The sequence below is a fragment of the Oryzias latipes genome, chromosome 18 (assembly GCF_053564925.1).
Source record: "Oryzias latipes strain Hd-rR chromosome 18, Olatipes_Hd-rR_3.1".
In the NCBI taxonomy this organism is placed as follows: Eukaryota; Metazoa; Chordata; class Actinopteri; order Beloniformes; family Adrianichthyidae; genus Oryzias; species Oryzias latipes.
In genome coordinates, this window is record NC_136254.1 from 10,920,700 (window position 1) to 10,941,077 (window position 20,378).

A 20,378-nucleotide genomic window follows, 5' to 3' on the forward strand; every position below is an offset into this window, starting at 1 on the left:
AATTGATTTGGAGTAATATGACATTTAGTTAGATAAATACATAAATTTGAGTTGTATAAACAATTATTACGTTTTATAGATGTAAGAAATTAGGTTGATTAAATTTAAATCAATTATTTGTTACCAATAGAAGTTAATAATTATGATTTTCGGGGTGAAGATATGTTTAAAAACAAAGTGGTCAGAACTAATGCAATAACGAATAGTATTTTTGTTCAGGTGGTCAACATGTGGAATTTATAATCGATCTGAAGAATGCAAACTCCATATATCAGTTAAAAAAATGTATACATTTAAAATATGTCAAAAATACCTTCTGGACTGAGAGACTCTTGTGGTTGTGAAGTAATTTTGAGAAGTGTTTTTGTTTGTTTTTTCCCTTCTTTTTTTTTTAAGGTTCTGTCAATTTGTAGGTAGATGTGATGTTTGTAATGAGGGTCGGGGAAATGAGCCTTGGCTTCACCTTACACCCTTTTAGGTTAATTTTGTTCAATGTTTATATTGACATTGTTCAGTGTCAATGAATATGTTGATGTTTTAAGTTTTATGTGTTTAACATAACTGAAATAAATGTCTCCCTCAATCCATCGTCTCACCCTCAGCTCCCTGTAACCTCATTCTTCTTTCTCTTTCGGCTTTTCCCATCAGGGGTCGCCACAGCGAATCATCCTTTTCCACCTCACTCTATCATGGACATCTTCTACCCTAACATTAGCCAACTTCATGTCCTCTGTTAAGACATCCATGTATCTCCTCTTTGGCCGTCCTCTTGCCCTCCTGCCAGGCAGCTCCATCTCCAACATCCTTCTACCAATATATCCACTATCCCTCCTCTGAACATGTCCAAACCATCTCAGTCTGGCTTCTCTGACTTTGCCGCTAATACAGGCAACATGAGCCGTCCCTCTGATGTACTCGTTCCTTATCCTGTCTAACCTGGTCACTCCTAAGGAGAACCTCAACATCTTCATCTCCGCTACCTCCATCTCAGCCTCTTGTCTCTGTCTCACTGCTACCGTCTCTAACCCATAGAGCAGAGCTGGTCTCACCACTGTCTTGTACACCTTTCCTTTGAGTCTTGCTGGCACTCTTCCGTCACACAACACTCCTGACACTTTCCTCCAACCGCTCCAACCTGCCTGCACTCGCCTCTTCACCTCTTTTCCACACTCCCCATCACACTGAACTGTAGACCCCAAGTACTTAAACTCCTGCACCTTCTTCACCTCAGCCCCCTGTAACCTAACGCTTCTACCTTGATCCCTCTCGTTCAGACACATGTATTCTGTCTTACTACGACTGACCTTCATGCCTCTTCTTTCCAGAGCAAACCTCCACCTCTCTAGCTGTTCCTCCACCTGCTCTCTACTCTCACTGCAAATTACAATGTCATCCGCAAACATCATTGTCCAGGGAGATTCCTGTCTTACCTCGTCTGTCAGCCTGTCCATCAGCATAGCAAACAAAAAAGGACTCAAAGCTGATCCTTGGTGTAGTCCCACCTCCACCTTGAACTCCTCTGTCTGACCTACAGCACATCTCACCACCGTCATACTTCTCTCATACATGTCCTGAACTACTCTGACATACTTCTCTGCCACTCCAGACGACCTCATACAGTACCACAGCTCCTCCCTCGGCACCCTGTCATACGCCTTCTCTAAATCTACGAACACACAATGCAGCTCCTTCTGACCTTCTCTGTACTTTTCCATCAACATTCTCAAAGCAAAAATGGCATCAGTGGTGCTCTTACGGGGCATGAAACCATACTGCTGCTCACAAATCTCCACCTTCTTCCTAAGCCTGGCTTCCACTACTCTTTCCCACAGCTTCATTGTGTGGCTCATCAACTTTATTCCTCTATAGTTGCTGCAGTTCTGCGTGTCACCCTTGTTCTTAAGGATCGGGACCAGAACGCTTCTCCTCCATTCCTCAGGCATCTTCTCACTCTCTAAAATCCTATTGAACAACCTTGTTAGAAATTCCACTGCTGTCTCTCCTAGGCACTTCCATACCTCCACAGGTACGTCATCAGGACCAACGGCCTTTCCGCTCTTCATCCTTTTCAGAGCCTTCCTAACCTCATCCTTTCCAATCTCTGCTACTTCCTGCTCCACAACAACCACATCTTCCTCCCTTCTTTCCCTGTCATTTTCCTCGTTCATCAGCTCCTCAAAATACTCATTCCATCTTTTCTGTACACTCTCTTGGGTTGTTAGCACCTTTCCATCTCTGTCCTTAATCACCCTTATCTGTTGCACGTCCTTCCCATCTCTGTCTCTCTGTCTGGCTAGCCTGTACAAGTCCTTCTCTCCTTCCTTTGTGTCTAACCTGTCATATAGCTCATCGTAAGCTTTCTGTTTGGCCTTTGCCACCTCTCTCTTCACTCTACGCTGCGCTTCCTTGTACTCCTGTCTACCTTCCTCAGTCCTTTCTACATCCCACTTCCTTTTAGCCAACCTCTTCCTATGGACGCATTCCTGTACTTCCTCATTCCACCACCAAGTCTCTTTACCGTCTTTCCTCTTTCCAGATGACACACCTAGCACCTTCCTACCTGTTTCCCTGATAGTTTCTGCTGTAGTTTCCCAGTCCTCTGGAAGCTCATCCTGACCACCCAGGACCTGCCTCAACTTCTGCCTAAATTCCTCACAAGTTTCTTCATTCTGTAGCTTCCACCACTTGGTCTTCTTTTCTGTTTTCCCTCTCTTCTTCTTCCTGACCTCCAGAGTCATCTTACACACCACCATGCGGTGCTGTCTGGCTACACTCTCTCCTACCACCACTTTGCAGTCATTAACCTCTCTCAAATGACCTCGTCTACATAGGATGTAGTCCACCTGAGTACTCCTACCTCCACTTCTGTATGTCACTCTATGTTCCTCTCTCTTCTGGAAGTAAGTGTTGACTACAGCCATTTCCATCCTCTTCGCAAAGTCCACCACCATCTGTCCCTCCAGATTCCTTTCCTTCACACCAAACCTGCCCATCACCTCCTCATCACCTCTGTTGCCCTCACCAACATGCCCATTAAAGTCTGCTCCAATAACAACTCTCTCTCCTCTGGGAAAACTCTCTATGACCTCATCCAACTCACTCCAGAATCTCTCCTTCACTTCTAACTCACAGCCAACCTGTGGCGCATACCCACTGACTACATTCACCATCACCCCTTCAATTTCTAACTTTAGGCTCATCATCCTGTCTGAGAGTCTTTTCACCTCTAGAACACTGTTTACAAACTCCCCCTTCAGAATCACTCCTACCCCGTTTCTCTTCCTATCAACACCATGATAGAACAGTTTGTATCCTCCTCCAATACTACGTGCCTTGCTGCCCTTCCACCTTGTCTCCTGCACACACAGTACATCTACCTTCCTTCTCTCCATCATGTCTGCCAGCTCTCTGCCTTTCCCTGTCATTGTGCCAACGTTAAGAGTCCCTATTCTCAAACCTATGTTCCTGCCTTTTCCCTTCTCTCTCTGGCCACGGACCCTTCTGCCTCCCCTCTTTCTTCCACCAACAGTAGTCAAATTTCCACCGACACCCTGTAGGTTAACAGCATCGGTGGCGGTCGTTGTTAACCCGGGCCTCGACCGATCCGGTATGTCTAAAGTGTTGTGGATGATTCGCATGGTTATTTTGGCAATTTTTACGCCGGATGCCCTTCCTGACGCAACCCTCTCTATTTATCCGGGCTTGGGACCGGCACAGAAGTTACTGGCTTGCAACCCCTGTGGCTAGATTCCCTGTAACCTCATTGCTCCTCTAGATTTCCTCTCATTTACACACTGATACTCAGCTGACCTTTATTCCTCTCCTTTCCAGAGCAAATCTCCACCTCTCTAGATGTTCCTCCAGCTACTCCCTGCTCACTACAGATCAGTGTCATCTGCTGACCTAATGGTCCACAGACATTCTTGTCTAACTTCATCTGTCAGTCTGTCCATCATCACAGAAACCAGAAGAACCTCAATGCTTATCCTTTGTGCAGTCCCGCCTCAACCTTGAACTCCTTTGTCGCACCTACAGATCGTCTGTCTTCCAGCTCTCATCCATGTCCTGAACATCTCAGATGTTCTTCTAAGCTGCTCCAGACTGCTCCAGACTCCAGATCCTGTCATAGACCTTCTCTGGATCTACAAAGACACTAAGCAACTCCTTCTGACCTTCTCTCTTCTTCTCCTGGAACATGACAGCAAATATAGTCTTCAGTAGAGGATACAATACTGTTGCTCATAAATGTTCACCTCTGACCTCAGTCTAGCTTCCATTACTCTTTTCCATAACTTCTTTGTAACTCATCAGCTTTATTCCTCTGTGATTTCCACAACTCTGGACATCTCCCTTCTTCTTGAAAATGGAACCAGAACACTTCTCCTCCATTCCCCATACATCTTCTCACTCTCCAAGATCTTGTTCAACAGTCCAGTAAGAAACTCTGTTAAGAGGACCACCTGCCTTTAATCTTCTTACTCACTTTCTCCTTTCTCCTATTTTCTTCTCCACAACAGCTATCTTGTCTAAAAACTCACTGGACATCCACTATTCTTCTTTCCATCATGTTGGTCAACTCTGGTTTTCCCTGTCTAAGTCATTACATTCAAAGTAGCTATCCACTCACTCTCCCAGTAAGTAGTGATCAGTAAGTGAAACAACTTTCTTTATTTATTTGGTTTTGGTATCTGCACATGAAAACACTGTCCCTCTTTGTGGACACATTACATCACCATCACTGGGGTTTGAAATGCTCTCCTGGGGTTTGTGACCTACCAGGCTCCATTTAAAAATTGAGTTTCATGTTCCAGTGGCTTCTTCCTTTTATTTGTACACTATCAAAATAGCACCACACTATACATTTGTCTGTCTCACCTATCATTTATTTGAGAAACTTTAAGTGAATATTGTTTTTTATTCAGGATCATCCAGGAAACACGAGTGACGAGGAAGTGGAAGCTGTCAAAAAAACTTTAATGGAGTTCATCACAATGAGAAAAGTCCCTGGAAAAACAGGTTATTGTTAAAATTTGCTGTGTTTTTATTTGACCAAATTATGCATCAACACTTTTTTATTTAAATTTTAGCTGTCATGCTGTTAAAAACCTTTTAAAGTTGAAGGTTTTCTATGTTTTGTTATGTTGCTTTGAGGTGAGCAAACAAATTAAAGTTAGTGGCCTGGCTAAAAGCAATTTTGACTCTGTGAATACATTTCAAAACATTAATAGAAATTACATAAAATGTCCAAATGTTTCTAATCTGAGGATGATTTTTTACTAGTTTTTTTCTATCAAACCCAATTCAGTAAGAGCATCCCCTTGTGGTGATTTGTGGTACTACAAAATAGCAATGTCCTCAGGTTAGGAAATCAAGACTAAATATATAGATATAGAAATTTTTATATTTTATTAGTCAGTTATCGATAATTAATTCTACAAAATGTTTTAAACTATAAACAATAATTTTATTTCATTTAGAAAATGGTGTTCCTGTGGCAAATGATGAGGAGACGCGTCTGGACTTCAGAACGTGACGCTTTATTCATTCATATGCCAACAACAACTGAAAAAAGGCGGGCAAATCATCTTATATACAAACACAATCAGACCCATAGCCCATAGCAACTGCAAAGCCTGCTGGTTGTGAGGCCCAAACGCAAGGGTAACACCACATCCCACCTTTCCCCAGTCTATCAACATGTCTCATGGGTCTGAAGAAACGTGTGTGTGTGTGTGTGTGTGTGTGTGTGTCCAGTAAAAAAGGAACCTTCAGACAAAGCAGCTTTTCAACAATGAAGCTCATCAAGTCAAAAGAAAGAAACAGGCTCAAGGATGACACACTTTTTCACCTGATGCAGATTTGATGCACAGAGTTTGACATTGACATTCAGTCTATTGTGCGCCAGCAAGTGAAGCTGCAAAAGTCTCATTGAGGGAACCAGGTCTTACGGAGAGCTGTGGCTGAGGTTGCACTTACTGTATATGCGGAAATTAACCATAATGTATTTGTTGCACTTAACCCTTGTGCTATCTTAGATGACTCCACCCTTACATTGAGGTGTTCTCCCTGCCACGACAAAGGTGGATAAAGGTGGAAAGATTTCATGTAATCCATGGACACCAGTGAAGATCACAAATCATTGAAGAAAAAAGGTTCAGAGCACTGTCTAGTGGGTCTAGATGACCCAACTCCCAATGTTAAAGTGCCTACGATAGCACAAGGGTTAATGTTTTAGTGCTGTTTAACAAATTTGTGCCACTATGGTTTTGATTCACAAGAGTCTTTCCACTGAAGAAAAATTCAGGAATGTGTTTATTTTTGTTTCCTTCAGTCCTTTTGAAATACATTTGAGCATGAAATAATTGAGGTTACGATGTCCTATGTTGGTTCAATAAACCAAATTAATGAATTTAAATATTTTGATCTGAACTAAAAAGCCTTTTTCCTATCTGATTTATGGAAGTGTGCAATCCGATGCAACCCTCTGGCAGTGATGAAGAAAAACTGTGGCCCTCCCAACCATTAAAGTTGCCTATCCCTGTTTTAGAGACAAGTTGCTAACAGACAGATCGACCCAGACTAAGCAGGGAAGCAGTCATAAATTCAAATGATCCATTTCTTCATCAGTATTTACTTAATGAAAGTATTTAATGAATCTGGAGAAAATAACTTCTGTTTAGTTCATGATTCTGTGCGATCTGTCAAAAACCTCTGTCTGTATTTAAAGATCATCGCTATGACCATGATAACACCAAGTAACACTCTTATTGGGTGTCTCCTTGTGTATTTGATTATATAATCAAATAATCTGATCCCTTGTGGGTTTGGTTTTCTCTGCCCGGTGTTCAGCATCTCTATGGTGTAGCATCCTCCTCCAGCTTGTCTCACAACCTCCTCAATAGTTTGGAGCAGTCCTTCCACCTGCTTCTGGTTGTTCCTGTATTCATCCTGCTGGTTCTGGATCCAGTATTTGTTGTCGACCACATGACAGCGTCCACCGCACTTCTCCAGCAGACTGCTCAGGCGTGTGTTTTGGGAGATGAATGTCTCGATCCTTGTGTCTTCAGGTAACTGGTCGCCATGCGTAAAAACAATGACACAGAACTTGAAAACCTCTGCCGAGAAATACTCCTCTATCTTTGTTATGACCTCTTCCTCCTGCTCTGTGAATTTCTCTAGTTTGAATACGAGCAGAAAGGCATGGGGCCCAGGAGGGCACCTTGTGGTACACCTCAGGATCTCCTGCTTCAGCTCCTGCTCAGAGCTCTCTGGGCAGAAGAAGCCTGGAGTGTCCACCACAGTGAGGGTTCTTCCGTGAACAAGCCCAGACCGCACTTCACAGATATTGGGCTCAGACCTAGTGAAATGACAGACTGGGAACGCATCATTTCCTAATATGGTGTTTCCCAGACTGCTTTTCCCAGCTTCAGTTTTCCCCAGCAGAGTGATCCTCAGCTTGCTTGGTGCTAAAGGTAAAGAAAAGAGGTATTTAGAGACACATACTGTTCTTCTTTAACCGTCATTAGTGTTTCTAAAAAAAACTATTATAACATAGTGACCTTAGAAAATATGTGATTTTTATGACAAAAAAAATGCCTTCCTGAAAATACTGCAGCAAAAACTTTTTTCATTCATTCATTCATCTTCTTCCGTTTATTCCCTTTCGGGGTCACGGGGTCCTGGAGCCTATCCCAGCCACTTGTGGGCGAAGGCAGGGGGCACCCTGGACAGGTCGCCAGTCTGACGCAGAAAAAACCTATTCAGGGTACATTTATTTTATGACCATCTCAAGCTGTGGGGATGAAAAAATGGTCATCTGTGCTACAAACACGTTTGAATGCTAAATCCTAAATTAGCTGAACCAATGGGAATTAGGTTGGGAAAACATTCAAATTCACCTTCAGCTGTGTAGTACTTTTCCTGCTACAAAGCATCTAAAAGTGCTTCCCATAGTAAAATATATATTAGTAAGATAAAAAGTAGTAGTTAAAATAGTAAACATAATACTACTAATAATAAAGTAAAATAAATAAAAACACATAAAAACCCAACACATGCACAAGCACAAAATAAATCGAATTAATTGTTAATAAGATTTACAAAATCAAATGAAAACACATGGACAATTAAAAACTACATAAAGGCTTTATTAAAAAGATGACTTTTAAGTTTTTCTCTTAAAAACCTCTACAGTGGCTGAAGCCCTCACGTCCTCAGGCTGGCCGTTCCACAGGCGAGGCCCACAGTGCTGAAAGGAGGCCTCGCTGTGGGTTTTAGTTCTGACTTTTGGGACCACCAGCAGACCTGCACCTGAGGACCTGAGGGATCTGGGAGGGTCATATACTAAAAGTAAATCTGATAAAAATGAGAGTCCAGTTCCATTTGAACTTTTGTGAACTAGAAAGAAATCAGAAAGAAGAGCCTTACAATAATCTATTCTATTATAAAAGCATGGATAAATATTTCAGCACTGGCTTTGGAGAGAAAGGGTCTCACCTGGTCAATATTTCTAAGATGATAAAATACAGTCTTTGTAACTTGGTTTGCGTGTGCTTCAAAGGTGAAATCTGCATCTAGAATCACACAGAGGTTTTACAGAGGTTTCTGACTTTACTGCACACATTCAGATTAAAAGTTGATAAACAGAATTGGACCCTTTCTCTCTCAGCTTCAAGACAGACAATTTAAATGTCTGTTTTGTCTTGATTTAGCTTTAGAAAGTTCTCTCCTATCCCTGTTTCAATATCTAAAACACAACTTAAAAGGTCATCAACGGGTCCTAAGTCATCAGGAGACGCAGCCACATATAACTGGGTGTTATCAGCATAACCATAAAAAGACTGAACCTTGTCACACACCACATGTCAGTCCGTGCCTCCCAGATGACGCATCACTTACACTGACAAGAAAATCTCTTTCTTTGAGCTAGGATTCAAACCAGCTGAGTACCATTCCAGTGATTCCAACCATGTCATGTAGTCTGTTTAAAAGAATGGACTGTGCCAAATGCTGCACTGAAACTGATGTTTCTTCTTTGTCCGTGTTGGACCTGAGATCATTTATAACTGTCATGGCAGCAGGGCAGCTGCTGCTAATTGTCTGATTTCCTCCAACTGTGCCTTCTCCTATAACTTGTGCTATCTTAGATGACCCCACCCTTACATTGACGTGTTCTCCCTACCATGACAAAGGTGGATAAAGGTGGAAAGATTTCATGTAATCCATGGACACCAGTGAAGATCACAAATCATTGAAGAAAAAGGTTCAGAGCACTGTCTAGTGGGTCTAGATGACCCAACTCCCAACATTAAAGTGCCTAGGATAGCACAAGGGTTACAGCTCTGCCGCTTCCCTTCACTCTCCACCGGACCGTTGCACTGCAAGCAGTCACCTGCTCTGGTCTCTGCCAGCTTGTCTACTTGTCTGCTTGCCACTCAGCCTGGCTTCCTGCTAACCTGGTCAGCCTTTCTTTGGTCTATACTCTCAGCTTCATCCTGCTAAGACCATTTTTGCCCCAAGCTTCGTAAGTCCCCACACCTATGCAGTTTTGGAACGGTTTCCCAGAGACCCTTCTGGAGATTATTTAGATTGCAAAATCAAGGGTGCTTGTGACTGAACCCCACGTTCCTGAGTTCTACCACGCTCCAACAAGTGCCCTTCTCTTCTCTGACCGAGTTCTGACATTAAAACATTAAAATATATCTTGTTCCCACAGATTATTATCTCGTTCGCACCAAATACTATTGCATTGCCACAAGATACTATTCCGTTCCCTCGAAAAGATTAACTCGTGCGAACGCAATAATTATTTCGTTCGAAGTTACCGCTGAAAGCGGCTTTTGCGGCCGTACCGACGAAGGGCATATCCGTGTGAATGACTTATGACGTGAATAATTATTGCATTCGAACAAAATAATTATTGCGTTTGCACGAGTTAATCATTTCGAGGGAACGGAATAGTATTTTGAGGGAAGGCAATAGTATCTTGTGGGAACGGAATAGTATTTCGAGCGAACAAGATAATAATCTGTAGGAACAAGATATATTTTAATATCTTAATGTCAGGACACGGGCTCCGTACATTTCCCATCACTAACCTGTACTATTTTCTTAGCATCTGTGCATTGGCTGTATTTCTCCAGGACCTGGGTGACTTCAAGTTAAAGAATAAAATAAATCTGGTTTCTTGCACTCCTGAATTTGTCCTATTATTAGGTCCCAGAAACAATTCGTGACAATAACCTTGACCAGCGCCATCTCTGTGGAGTGATGGGATCTAAAACCAGACTGAAATGTTTCTCAAATATAATTTCTATTAATAAAATCATTTAATTGAATAAAAACTATTTTTTTGTAAATTTTACTTAAAAATGGCAGGTTTGAAGCATCTTAACCACTGTTCTTCAGGGTGGGTCTCACCAAAGCACACTGTAAGGATGTGGGAAAGATCCCAGTCTGAAGAGAGCGGTTAACAATGTTCCTCCTCACAGGACGAACACACTAGGTGCGGTTGAATGTGCAAAATATCTTTGATCGGATCAAAGATCGGATTAGAATTAAACTGTGTACATGGACCCAGAAAAACAAACGTTTAAATATGCCACACTTTTGGTCGGAATAAGTCATTTGGACATACGCAGAACTATCTAAAAAAACTAAATGGTTGTAGAAGAAGAAAAGGCAAGTTCTGTCATGGTGCCTCTGGCGGACTCCTCCCCCTCTCCTCTCTGCTTGGCCTCTGATTGCTCCCAGCTGCGTCCACTCTACTCATCACCCTGCCAGACCTACTTAAGGAGCTCCAGGATCATCATTCATCGCCAGTTCGTTGCCCCTGATGGTGCTTAGTCTGGTCATCATAGTTTCTCGCCCTATGTTATTGCTCTCGCCTCACGAACCTTTGTCTTGTCTTCAGGATCATCTAAACCCACGAGTGGACGCCCAAATCTACTTCCATCCAAGCGGAGGATACCCCCAGAAAACCTACCTCCTTCCAGCACGCCGTCTGAACTCCAGGCCTCAGCTCAAGCCACAGCCGAACCTCCAGCCACGCCACAGGCCACAGCCGAATCACCCGCCTCGTCCAAGGTTCGCCCGGAGCCGTCACAGGATTCCTAGACTCGTCTTCAAGATCGCAAACGGGTCGTCGATCTCGCCATCCCCTGCCACAACAGGACTGCGCATTTCCCTGAAACATTAAATCCATTTCTACTTTCACTCTTCTCCTGTCCTCCTTCCGGGTTCCAGCGTCTGGGTCTGTTAGCCTCGCTAGAGTCATGACAGAACGAACTGGCCCGACGCCTGACCCAGCTGACCCGGAGGGACTCCGCCTCGCCGTAACTCAACAAGGGATTATGTTAGGACGCCAAGCAGATGCCCTTACCCAAATGGCTTCGGCGCAGCAGGACTTATTTCGCCGCTTAGACGGTTTGACCCAAACACTCCTGGAACTAACCGGTCACTCTGCTAATTCCGCTACAGGATCTTCCGTGCTTTCTTCCGGCAACATTGCAGCTTCCTCTTCCGGTTCCGCCAACCCACCCGAAAACTTCCGGTTACAGCCTGAACCATTCCTGGGGGACGTAGAAGCTTGTGGCGGCTTCTTACTCCAATGCCAACTCATATTCCAGCAGGCTCCCAGGTACTATCACTCCGATCACAGTAAAATCACCCTTATAATTAACTCACTCCGGAACAAAGCTTTACAGTGGGCTCAGGCTTTTGTGTCTGCCAACCCTATCACGCATCTCCGCTACGAACACTTCCTGAATGAATTCCGTCTAATTTTTGATCAGCCCCGTAAACGGGAGGAAGCTACACGAAAACTTCTGAATCTTAAACAACGCAACCGAACGGTTAGCGAACACGTTATTGACTTCCGCATCCTGGCGGTTGAAGCAGGCTGGCCCGATCTGGCTCTAAAAGGCATATTTTATCAATCATTGAACGAAACTATAAAAGATCATCTCTGTACTCAGCCTGAAGCTAACTCCTTCGAAGATCTCGTTACAGCGGCCCTCCGTTCAGACATTCGCCTCAGAGAAAGGCATCATGATCGCCAACAGGCCCCAAAGAAAAACCTCAACAGTCCAGGCCTTTCAACCATCACTGCGCTGCCACCTCACAGAATGGATTTTCTCACCAGCCCCAAACCATCGGAGGAACCTATGCAGATTGGCCACTCCAAACTCTCTGCGGAAGAACGACAGAAGCGCAAAGAGGAAGGTTCGTGCTTTTATTGTGGTGGTCAAGGACACTTTGTTTCACAGTGCGCTCGGCGTTTAAACTTCCGAACCCCCCGCTAAGGGACAGGTCGCGGGGGGGCAACGTCAACTCTCAGGAGAAGCAAAGCTTCCTGTACATTCCTGTCAGGTTATGCTGGAAAACGCAAACTCATGCTTCTAGGGCCCTTATTGACTCAGGAGCAGAACAGAGTCTGATTGATCATGGACTGGTATCTAAACTTGGTTTACCCGTAGAACTTTTGGAAGCTCCTGTCGAGGCCTCAGGCTTAGGAGGACAGCACCTCTCCAGGATTACACATCGAACCAAACCAGTACAACTGCTCACCTCTGGCAACCACAGGGAAGTAATACAATTCTTCATTACTCAATCTACTCAGACCCCCATAGTACTAGGTTACTCTTGGTTAAAACTGCATAACCCGCAATTTAACTGGAGTTTGGGACACATCATTAACTGGAGTCCTTATTGTTCTGCTAACTGTCTCTCGTCTGCTTTACCTTCCACGCTTCATCACGCTGTTGACTCTCCCAGTAAAATAAATCTGGATAAGATCCCCTCATGTTATCATGATCTCCGTGACGTTTTTTGCAAATCTAAGGCTAGCGCCCTACCTTCCCATCGCCCCTATGATTGTGAAATCAAGCTGCTACCAGGTTCTACGCTACCTAAGGGTCACCTTTACAATCTATCTGGGCCAGAGAAAATATCGATGGAAAGCTATATTCAGGAAGCGTTAGCCTTGGGTCACATTCGTCCCTCGTCATCCCCTGTAGGGGCCGGTTTTTTCTTTGTTGAAAAGAAAGATAAATCTCTTCGCCCCTGCATTGACTACCGGGAACTCAACCTAATTACTATAAAGGATAAATATTCTCTGCCTCTAATCTCCTCTGTTTTCGACTCCGTCCAAGGAGCTCATGTTTTCTCGAAACTGGACCTTCGTAATGCCTACCATCTGGTTCGGGTCAAGGAGGGGGATGAATGGAAGACCGCTTTCAATACACCCCTAGGGCATTACGAATATCTGGTTATGCCTTTTGGGTTGACTAATGCCCCAGCAGTCTTTCAAAGGCTGGTCAACGACGTCCTCAGGGATTTTCTTAATCGCTTCGTTTTTGTATATCTGGATGATATCCTCGTTTACTCTGACAATCTCACCCAGCATGAACAACACGTCCGTCAAGTCCTCACTCGTCTCTTAGAAAACCAGCTGTTTGTTAAGGCGGAGAAATGCGAATTTCATGTCAATTCTGTACAGTTCTTGGGCTATATCATTGAAGCAGGCCGTATTAAACCAGATCCCTCCAAAATCGAGGCCGTATCCGCCTGGGAACCCCCTATCAACCGCAAGAAACTCCAACAATTTCTGGGTTTCGCTAATTTCTATAGACGCTTTATCCGCAACTATAGTAGCATTGCTGCTCCCCTCACTCGCCTCACATCCACCCATCAAAGATTTCAATGGACCCCAGAAGCCCAACAGGCCTTTGACCGTCTAAAGAAACTATTTGTCACCGCTCCCATTCTCATTCAGCCGGATCCCACACGACAATTCATCGTGGAAGTCGACGCCTCGGATTCGGGGGTCGGCGCCGTCCTGTCTCAGAAGGAACTCACGTCTGGAAAACTCAAACCCTGTGCTTTCTTTTCCAAGAGGCTATCGACGGCGGAACAAAACTACGACGTGGGAAATCGTGAACTTCTGGCTATAAAATTGGCCCTGGAGGAGTGGCGGCACTGGCTGGAGGGGGCGGAGCACCCGTTTATCGTCTGGACAGACCATAAAAATCTCGCATACCTTAGGACCGCCAAGAGACTCAACTCCCGCCAGGCCCGGTGGTGTCTGTTTTTTGACAGGTTCCGGTTCACCATCACCTACCGTCCAGGAACCCGGAACGTCAAACCAGACGCATTATCCCGCAAGTACAGCACCACAGAAAACACCATCACCAACACCATAGTCCCCTCCACGTGCATAATCGGGGCTCTCACCTGGGACATCGAAAATCGAGTTCTCCAAGCCCAAGGTGAGGAACCTGGTCATGCCCCATGTCCTCAAGGCACTCTTTATGTTCCCACCTCCCTCAGGGCGGACGTTATCTCCTGGGGTCATTCCTCCCGGCTGTCCTGCCATGGCGGCGTCCAGCGCACTCTCCATCTCCTCCGTAGGAGGTTCTATTGGCCGTCTATGGATAAGGACGTCCGCGAATATGTGGCGGCGTGTACCACCTGCGCCCGCTCCAAGACCTCCAATTCTGCTCCTGCTGGTCTGTTACAACCACTTCTCACCCCCAGCCGGCCATGGTCTCACATCGCCTTGGACTTTGTCACCGGGTTGCCTCCCTCACCGGGCAACACCGTCATACTCACCATCATTGACCGTTTCTCCAAGATGGCTCATTTCGTCCCTCTAGCCCAGTTACCTTCCGCCACTGAAACCACTCAAGTCCTGGTAGACCAGGTGTTCCGTCACCATGGCATCCCCTTGGACATTGTGTCTGACCGTGGTCCCCAGTTTGTCTCCCAAGTCTGGAAGGCTTTTTGCTCCGCCCTGGGGGCCACGGTCAGTCTCACTTCCGGCTATCACCCCCAGTCCAACGGTCAGGCAGAGAGGGCCAACCAGGAACTGGAGGCAGCCTTGCGCTGCCTGGCGGCACAAAACAATGAGGACTGGTCCCAGTATATAGTATGGATCGAATACGCCCACAATACTCACGCATCTTCTGCTATTGGGGTGTCACCGTTTGAGGCTGCTCTCGGGTACTCACCACCTCTGTTTCCGTCCCAGGAATTCGATTTGGCGGTGCCCTCGGTCCAACAACACCTCCGGCGTTGTCAACGAGTCTGGCGCCAGACCACAGAGGCTCTCCTCCGCACCAAGGAGGGCAACTGTCGCATCGCCAATCGTCACAGGGTGGTGGGACCCGTTTATCAGCCCGGACAGAAGGTATGGCTCTCCGCCCGAAATATCCCCATCCAGGCCACCTCCCGGAAACTGGCTCCTCGCTTCATTGGTCCTTACACGATTGAGAGGATTATCAATCCCACCTGTGTCCGTCTACGCCTCCCACGAGCCCTCAAGGTACACCCCTCGTTTCACGTTTCTCAAATCAAGCCCGTTCAGGACAGTCCTCTGTGCCCGCCGTCCGCTTCCCCACCACCCGCCCGGGTCATCGACGGCGCCCCTGCCTACACTGTCAGCCGCGTCCTGGACATCCGGCGGCGGGGTCGCGGGCACCAGTTCCTGGTTGATTGGGAGGGTTATGGTCCTGAGGAGCGGTCATGGATATCCCGCTCTCTCATTCTGGACCCGTCCCTCGTTGAGGATTTTTTCCGGGCTCATCCTGATCGCCGTCCTGGACCGCCTGGAGGCGGTCGTTGAGGGGGGGGTACTGTCATGGTGCCTCTGGCGGACTCCTCCCCCTCTCCTCTCTGCTTGGCCTCTGATTGCTCCCAGCTGCGTCCACTCTACTCATCACCCTGCCAGACCTACTTAAGGAGCTCCAGGATCATCATTCATCGCCAGTTCGTTGCCCCTGATGGTGCTTAGTCTGGTCATCATAGTTTCTCGCCCTATGTTATTGCTCTCGCCTCACGAACCTTTGTCTTGTCTTCAGGATCATCTAAACCCACGAGTGGACGCCCAAATCTACTTCCATCCAAGCGGAGGATACCCCCAGAAAACCTACCTCCTTCCAGCACGCCGTCTGAACTCCAGGCCTCAGCTCAAGCCACAGCCGAACCTCCAGCCACGCCACAGGCCACAGCCGAATCACCCGCCTCGTCCAAGGTTCGCCCGGAGCCGTCACAGGATTCCTAGACTCGTCTTCAAGATCGCAAACGGGTCGTCGATCTCGCCATCCCCTGCCACAACAGGACTGCGCATTTCCCTGAAACATTAAATCCATTTCTACTTTCACTCTTCTCCTGTCCTCCTTCCGGGTTCCAGCGTCTGGGTCTGTTAGCCTCGCTAGAGTCATGACAAGTTCTGCTGTAAACAAAAGCTGCCGCATAGAGCCAGAACATCTTCTAAATCTGCTTTCATTATGAATATTAAGGGCCTGTTTGCTCATAATTTTCTAAATCTGTGTTGCCAGTGCTTTATTCTTGGGAAAACGGACCTGGAAGAAGGGTTAGGATTAGGCTAATACGTGGCAACATCATTTAGCCGTGGATGCGGGCAATGGCGCACTGTGCATCTCGGCTTCATGTAAATATGTGGAAATAACATCAGCCTTTATTTTGACTAAACACAACTGGTAACACAACTTCACATGACTGTTTGCATGGTTTCTCAGGACTGCGCGGCATTTCTGTATGGCAAAGGCCGCCACCTCACAAACCGTCCCTCTGCTCAGAGACAAAGTTCTCCCAGGAGACACGGTTCTCCTGAGTCCTGCAGCCCGCCCACGCTAAACAGCTGGACAGACTGCGGTCCAGAGCCTCCTCTGGAGTGCACACCATTTCAAAGCACACTGCCCCGCCTGCAAACACGAAGCTTGAGTCCAGCTGCACTGCTCAGAGACATTGCTTCGCACGGGTGGAGAAGGTGACCGGTCCTGTTTGCGCTCCAAAGCCTTCTCTGGCTTTGCGTCTACAAGTGACGCAAAGCCAGAGAAGTAGTGACCCACGATCGGAATAAACTGTTTATCTGCACCACGATCGGATCAACATTCTGCATAACCCACCTATCTCTATCGGAAGGAATTATGATCTGAATGAGTCTGATCCGGGCAGAGTGTTCTGAACAGCGTGTTTACATGATGCATTTTATTCTGATCAGGCGTTTATTCCAATTACTGTTGTCCATGTAACTGCAGCTACAGACCTAAAAAGTGAGGTGGGGATGTGATCAGGAGAACAGGTTTTAGTTTTAAGTTGGGAAATCAATTTCCGATGCCAAACTTTCAAGTGTGTTCTCACAAGCCAAAGGGAATGCAACGGAATGAACTGTTAGTGATCGTTGGGATATATTACATCTAATGTTATTTATCTTATCAGTGAAGTGGACTGCAAACTCTTCACATTTTGAACTGCTGAGAATAGAACACGGACTGGATTAGTTTGGGTTGATTAATCGGTAAATAGTGGAAAAAAGAATCTTTGGTTTGTCAACAGTTTTTGAATAGTATTCCTGTTTTGCAAAATTAAAAAAATTGTTGTATGGTGTTAGTTTTGCCTTATTGGGCAATGCATTGTTTTGGTTTTGCGCCTATTTCTTTTGCTCTCCTGGAGATTCTATTAAGTATTATGGTTTCCTCTGTTCTCCAAGGAGGAGGTGCTATGGTTTTAACTATTTTTTAACTATTTTTTCAATATTGCGACTTTGTCCAATATTGATGTTTGTTTATGACAATTTGGACGGATAAATCAACAGATGAAATTGGAGTATTTGGTTGATTTCCAGATGTGAGGTGAAGTTTGCTGCCACTTCAGGGTGTAGACAACACCTTCTAACAGTTCTCTTTGGAAGTCTTTGTGTGAAAAAGCCATTGATAGTAAAAAAACACACACGAGTGATCTGAGATACCAACGTCCACAACAGAGGTCACAGTGGCCACCAGGCCACGAGTGATTAAAAAATCCAGAGAGTGTGACTCCTGTTGTGGGTTGGAACACTGACATGATGAGTAAAAGCTGTTGTTGCTAAAATGTTTAAAAACTCTTTGATGTGTGAGTCTGATGGATCGCCCACATGTAGGTTAAAATCGCCTCAGAGAATTATTCTACTAAAATATATGTGAATAATTGAAAGCAGCTCTGCAAAGTCAGAATTAAAAGATGAGCTACACTTTGGGAGTGTAGTATACTATCAAACACAACACAGTGGGATTATTAAAAACAATGGCCTGATATTCAAAGATGTGGATTCCTGAAACACTTGTTCTACTGTCTGTAGATCAATTACATCAAACAGGATTGCGGCAGTTCCCCTTCCTTGTTTTGTGTCTTTGTTAAAGAGTAAAAAAGGGGTGGAGTCATTCCAGACAGTGAACCAGTTCAACCACAATTCCAAGTTTCTGTTAAAAACAAGGCCAGTTAGGCTATGATCTAAAATCAAGTCGTGGATAAGAAATAATTAGTTTGATAGTGAGCGTACATTTAAAAGTGCCAAATTCAGTTGAAACAGATTATTGTTTCCAGGTTCATGGAGGGTTAATGAGTTCTGGATATGCACTGGCTTTAGGTTAGCATAATTCCTGTTGTCTAGAACTTGGATCGGTTTGATAAGACTGATTGTATGGGACACGTGGTAGGTGTTCTTGAAGGTTTTGAAGATAACCCATGTGGGGGCCTAAGAGAATGACAGCGATTTGGTGTGGTTCAGGTTCAGGTTCTGGAGAAGTTTGGGGAGTAGGCAGTCAGTCCTCTTTAAAACAATGAACAGTATGTTAAATGTTCTCTGTTGATACTATAATGAATAAATCCCCCAAAACAAAACAAAAAACATTCAAATGTAAAGCAAAAATGCATATATTGCTCTAAAATGTTCTTTAATATTAGAAATCATTAAGTCACCAAAGTGAAAAGAAAGAGTCTAACAGGCGGAATTCACTATATTTACGTTACAGCCATAAAAACCCTGCATACATTTTGTAGGTGTAGTGTTTGATGATGCTCCTGAAGAGCAAAGGGTCCTATAAGTGTTTTTTTATATTGGTCCCCCCCCCCCCCCCATTTCTTTTTTAATAACATAATATTAATATTTTAATGTCATGTTAATTATTTGTCTAAAAAAAACAAGTGACAAAAATAAAAGGTAAAAGCAGAAAAAAACTAAAAAATCATTAAAACACTGAAAATTCTAAAGACTGTTTATCTGCTGAAAACAATGCAAAAGAATTCGCCAGAGGAGCTCATCAGAGTCTGAATGTTTCTTAGAGTTGAAATTGTTCTCAGGAGAAGATGATTAGGGCCTCCTGACAATCAATTTGATACGTAGCAGAGGAGCAAAAATCTGCACAATTATTACTTTTGAATAAATAATATAAGTTCAAATTGTTCTGCTTTGTGTTTTAATCACCATATGTATAATAATTTCCTTTTTTTCATCATAATTCATTTTTTTCTTAATTTGGTCTGTTTGATAACATTGTAGTAATGAGCAGTACAATGGATATAATCATGATAAAGAGATAAAGTTCTTTACAGAGTTGAGACTGACAAAAGGATAAATAATTGTTATCAATAGATATTTTTCTCATTTTCATTGTCTGGGGGAGAAAGACAAGTTACAGAATTACAGGACCTTATGAAATCTTTTCTTTTGTGCCGTCTTTGCATTGGTGTCTTAATTGCATGTTTTATTCAGATATTATATAGGCACAAATGTATTTTAAAGATACATTCTAAAGACCAGTTGTTAAAATAAAAGAAAAACTCACCAGACATGACGAGGAGAAACGATCGGAGCCGTTTCAGCTGTATTTTTACTTTCGTTTTTGATTTTCTACTGGTGGAGTTTAACCCCTAAGAGAAGCGGAAGCTCCTCCCCTCTGCCCTCTGCCATAAAAAGCTACAAAAAAACTGTAGCAGCAATGTCACTGAAACACAGAGCTGCTCTGGAACCAGACTGAAATGAGAGTTTTTAACCTAAACATAGTCAGAGGGGAAGTTTGTCTAAAACCTCAGTCCCAACTGTCTGTACGGGTGGATATAGGCTGTCTGCTGGTGAATAAGGCACACAGATCGCAAAATCTAAATATCACACAATGCTAGGAGAGCCTGTAGAGCCAAAAGGTTCTTTTTGATTCATTCATGCTGTGGGCAGCAAGTCGTAGCGAACACTTGAGCAATACTTAAGGGCAAATAAGGGTGAAGTAGGTGAAATGCAGGCACTTAGAACAGATTTTTCCTTTTTTTTTTTTTCACCCACCCAAATCCTGTGTAGTGCGTAAAGAGCCTGTTGGTGCTGTTCAGGTGACAAGCGTGTGCTCCTGGTGTGCAGCCTGGCTGTTAGAAATGAGGAAATTAAGCAATCAGAGTGCAGTTTTAGTGGGCGTCCTACGGGCACTTACGCATCACGTGCACACGTGCATGCAGCGTTTGCGCACGGTGAGTGAGGAAGCAGCACTGACACCTTTCTAATGACTAGAGGGCACCGTGAGGGCGCCACACGGCAGCATCACCCATATTTA

At 44.6% G+C, this 20,378-nt stretch overlaps 1 protein-coding gene across 1 annotated transcript; it reads right to left on the bottom strand.

Annotated features, from left to right (window-relative positions):
• Positions 1 to 622: 622 nt before the first annotated feature.
• LOC101159312 (uncharacterized) lies at positions 623 to 19,698 on the bottom strand. The gene is made up of 3 exons (XM_078936670.1): positions 19,626 to 19,698; positions 6,685 to 7,466; positions 623 to 3,686 (listed from the first exon to the last, which is right to left on the bottom strand). The coding sequence occupies exons 1-3, from the start codon at positions 19,630 to 19,632 to the stop codon at positions 645 to 647; spliced, it is 3,831 nt and encodes a 1,276-aa protein (XP_078792796.1). The 5' UTR covers positions 19,633 to 19,698; the 3' UTR covers positions 623 to 644.
• Positions 19,699 to 20,378: the final 680 nt, after the last annotated feature.

Coding starts and splice junctions, on each gene's coding strand:
- LOC101159312 (XM_078936670.1), bottom strand. Junction 3,687..6,684: donor TGACAGATCGCACAGAATCA/TGAACTAAACAG, acceptor GGATAAATAGAG/AGGGTTGCGTCAGGAAGGGC.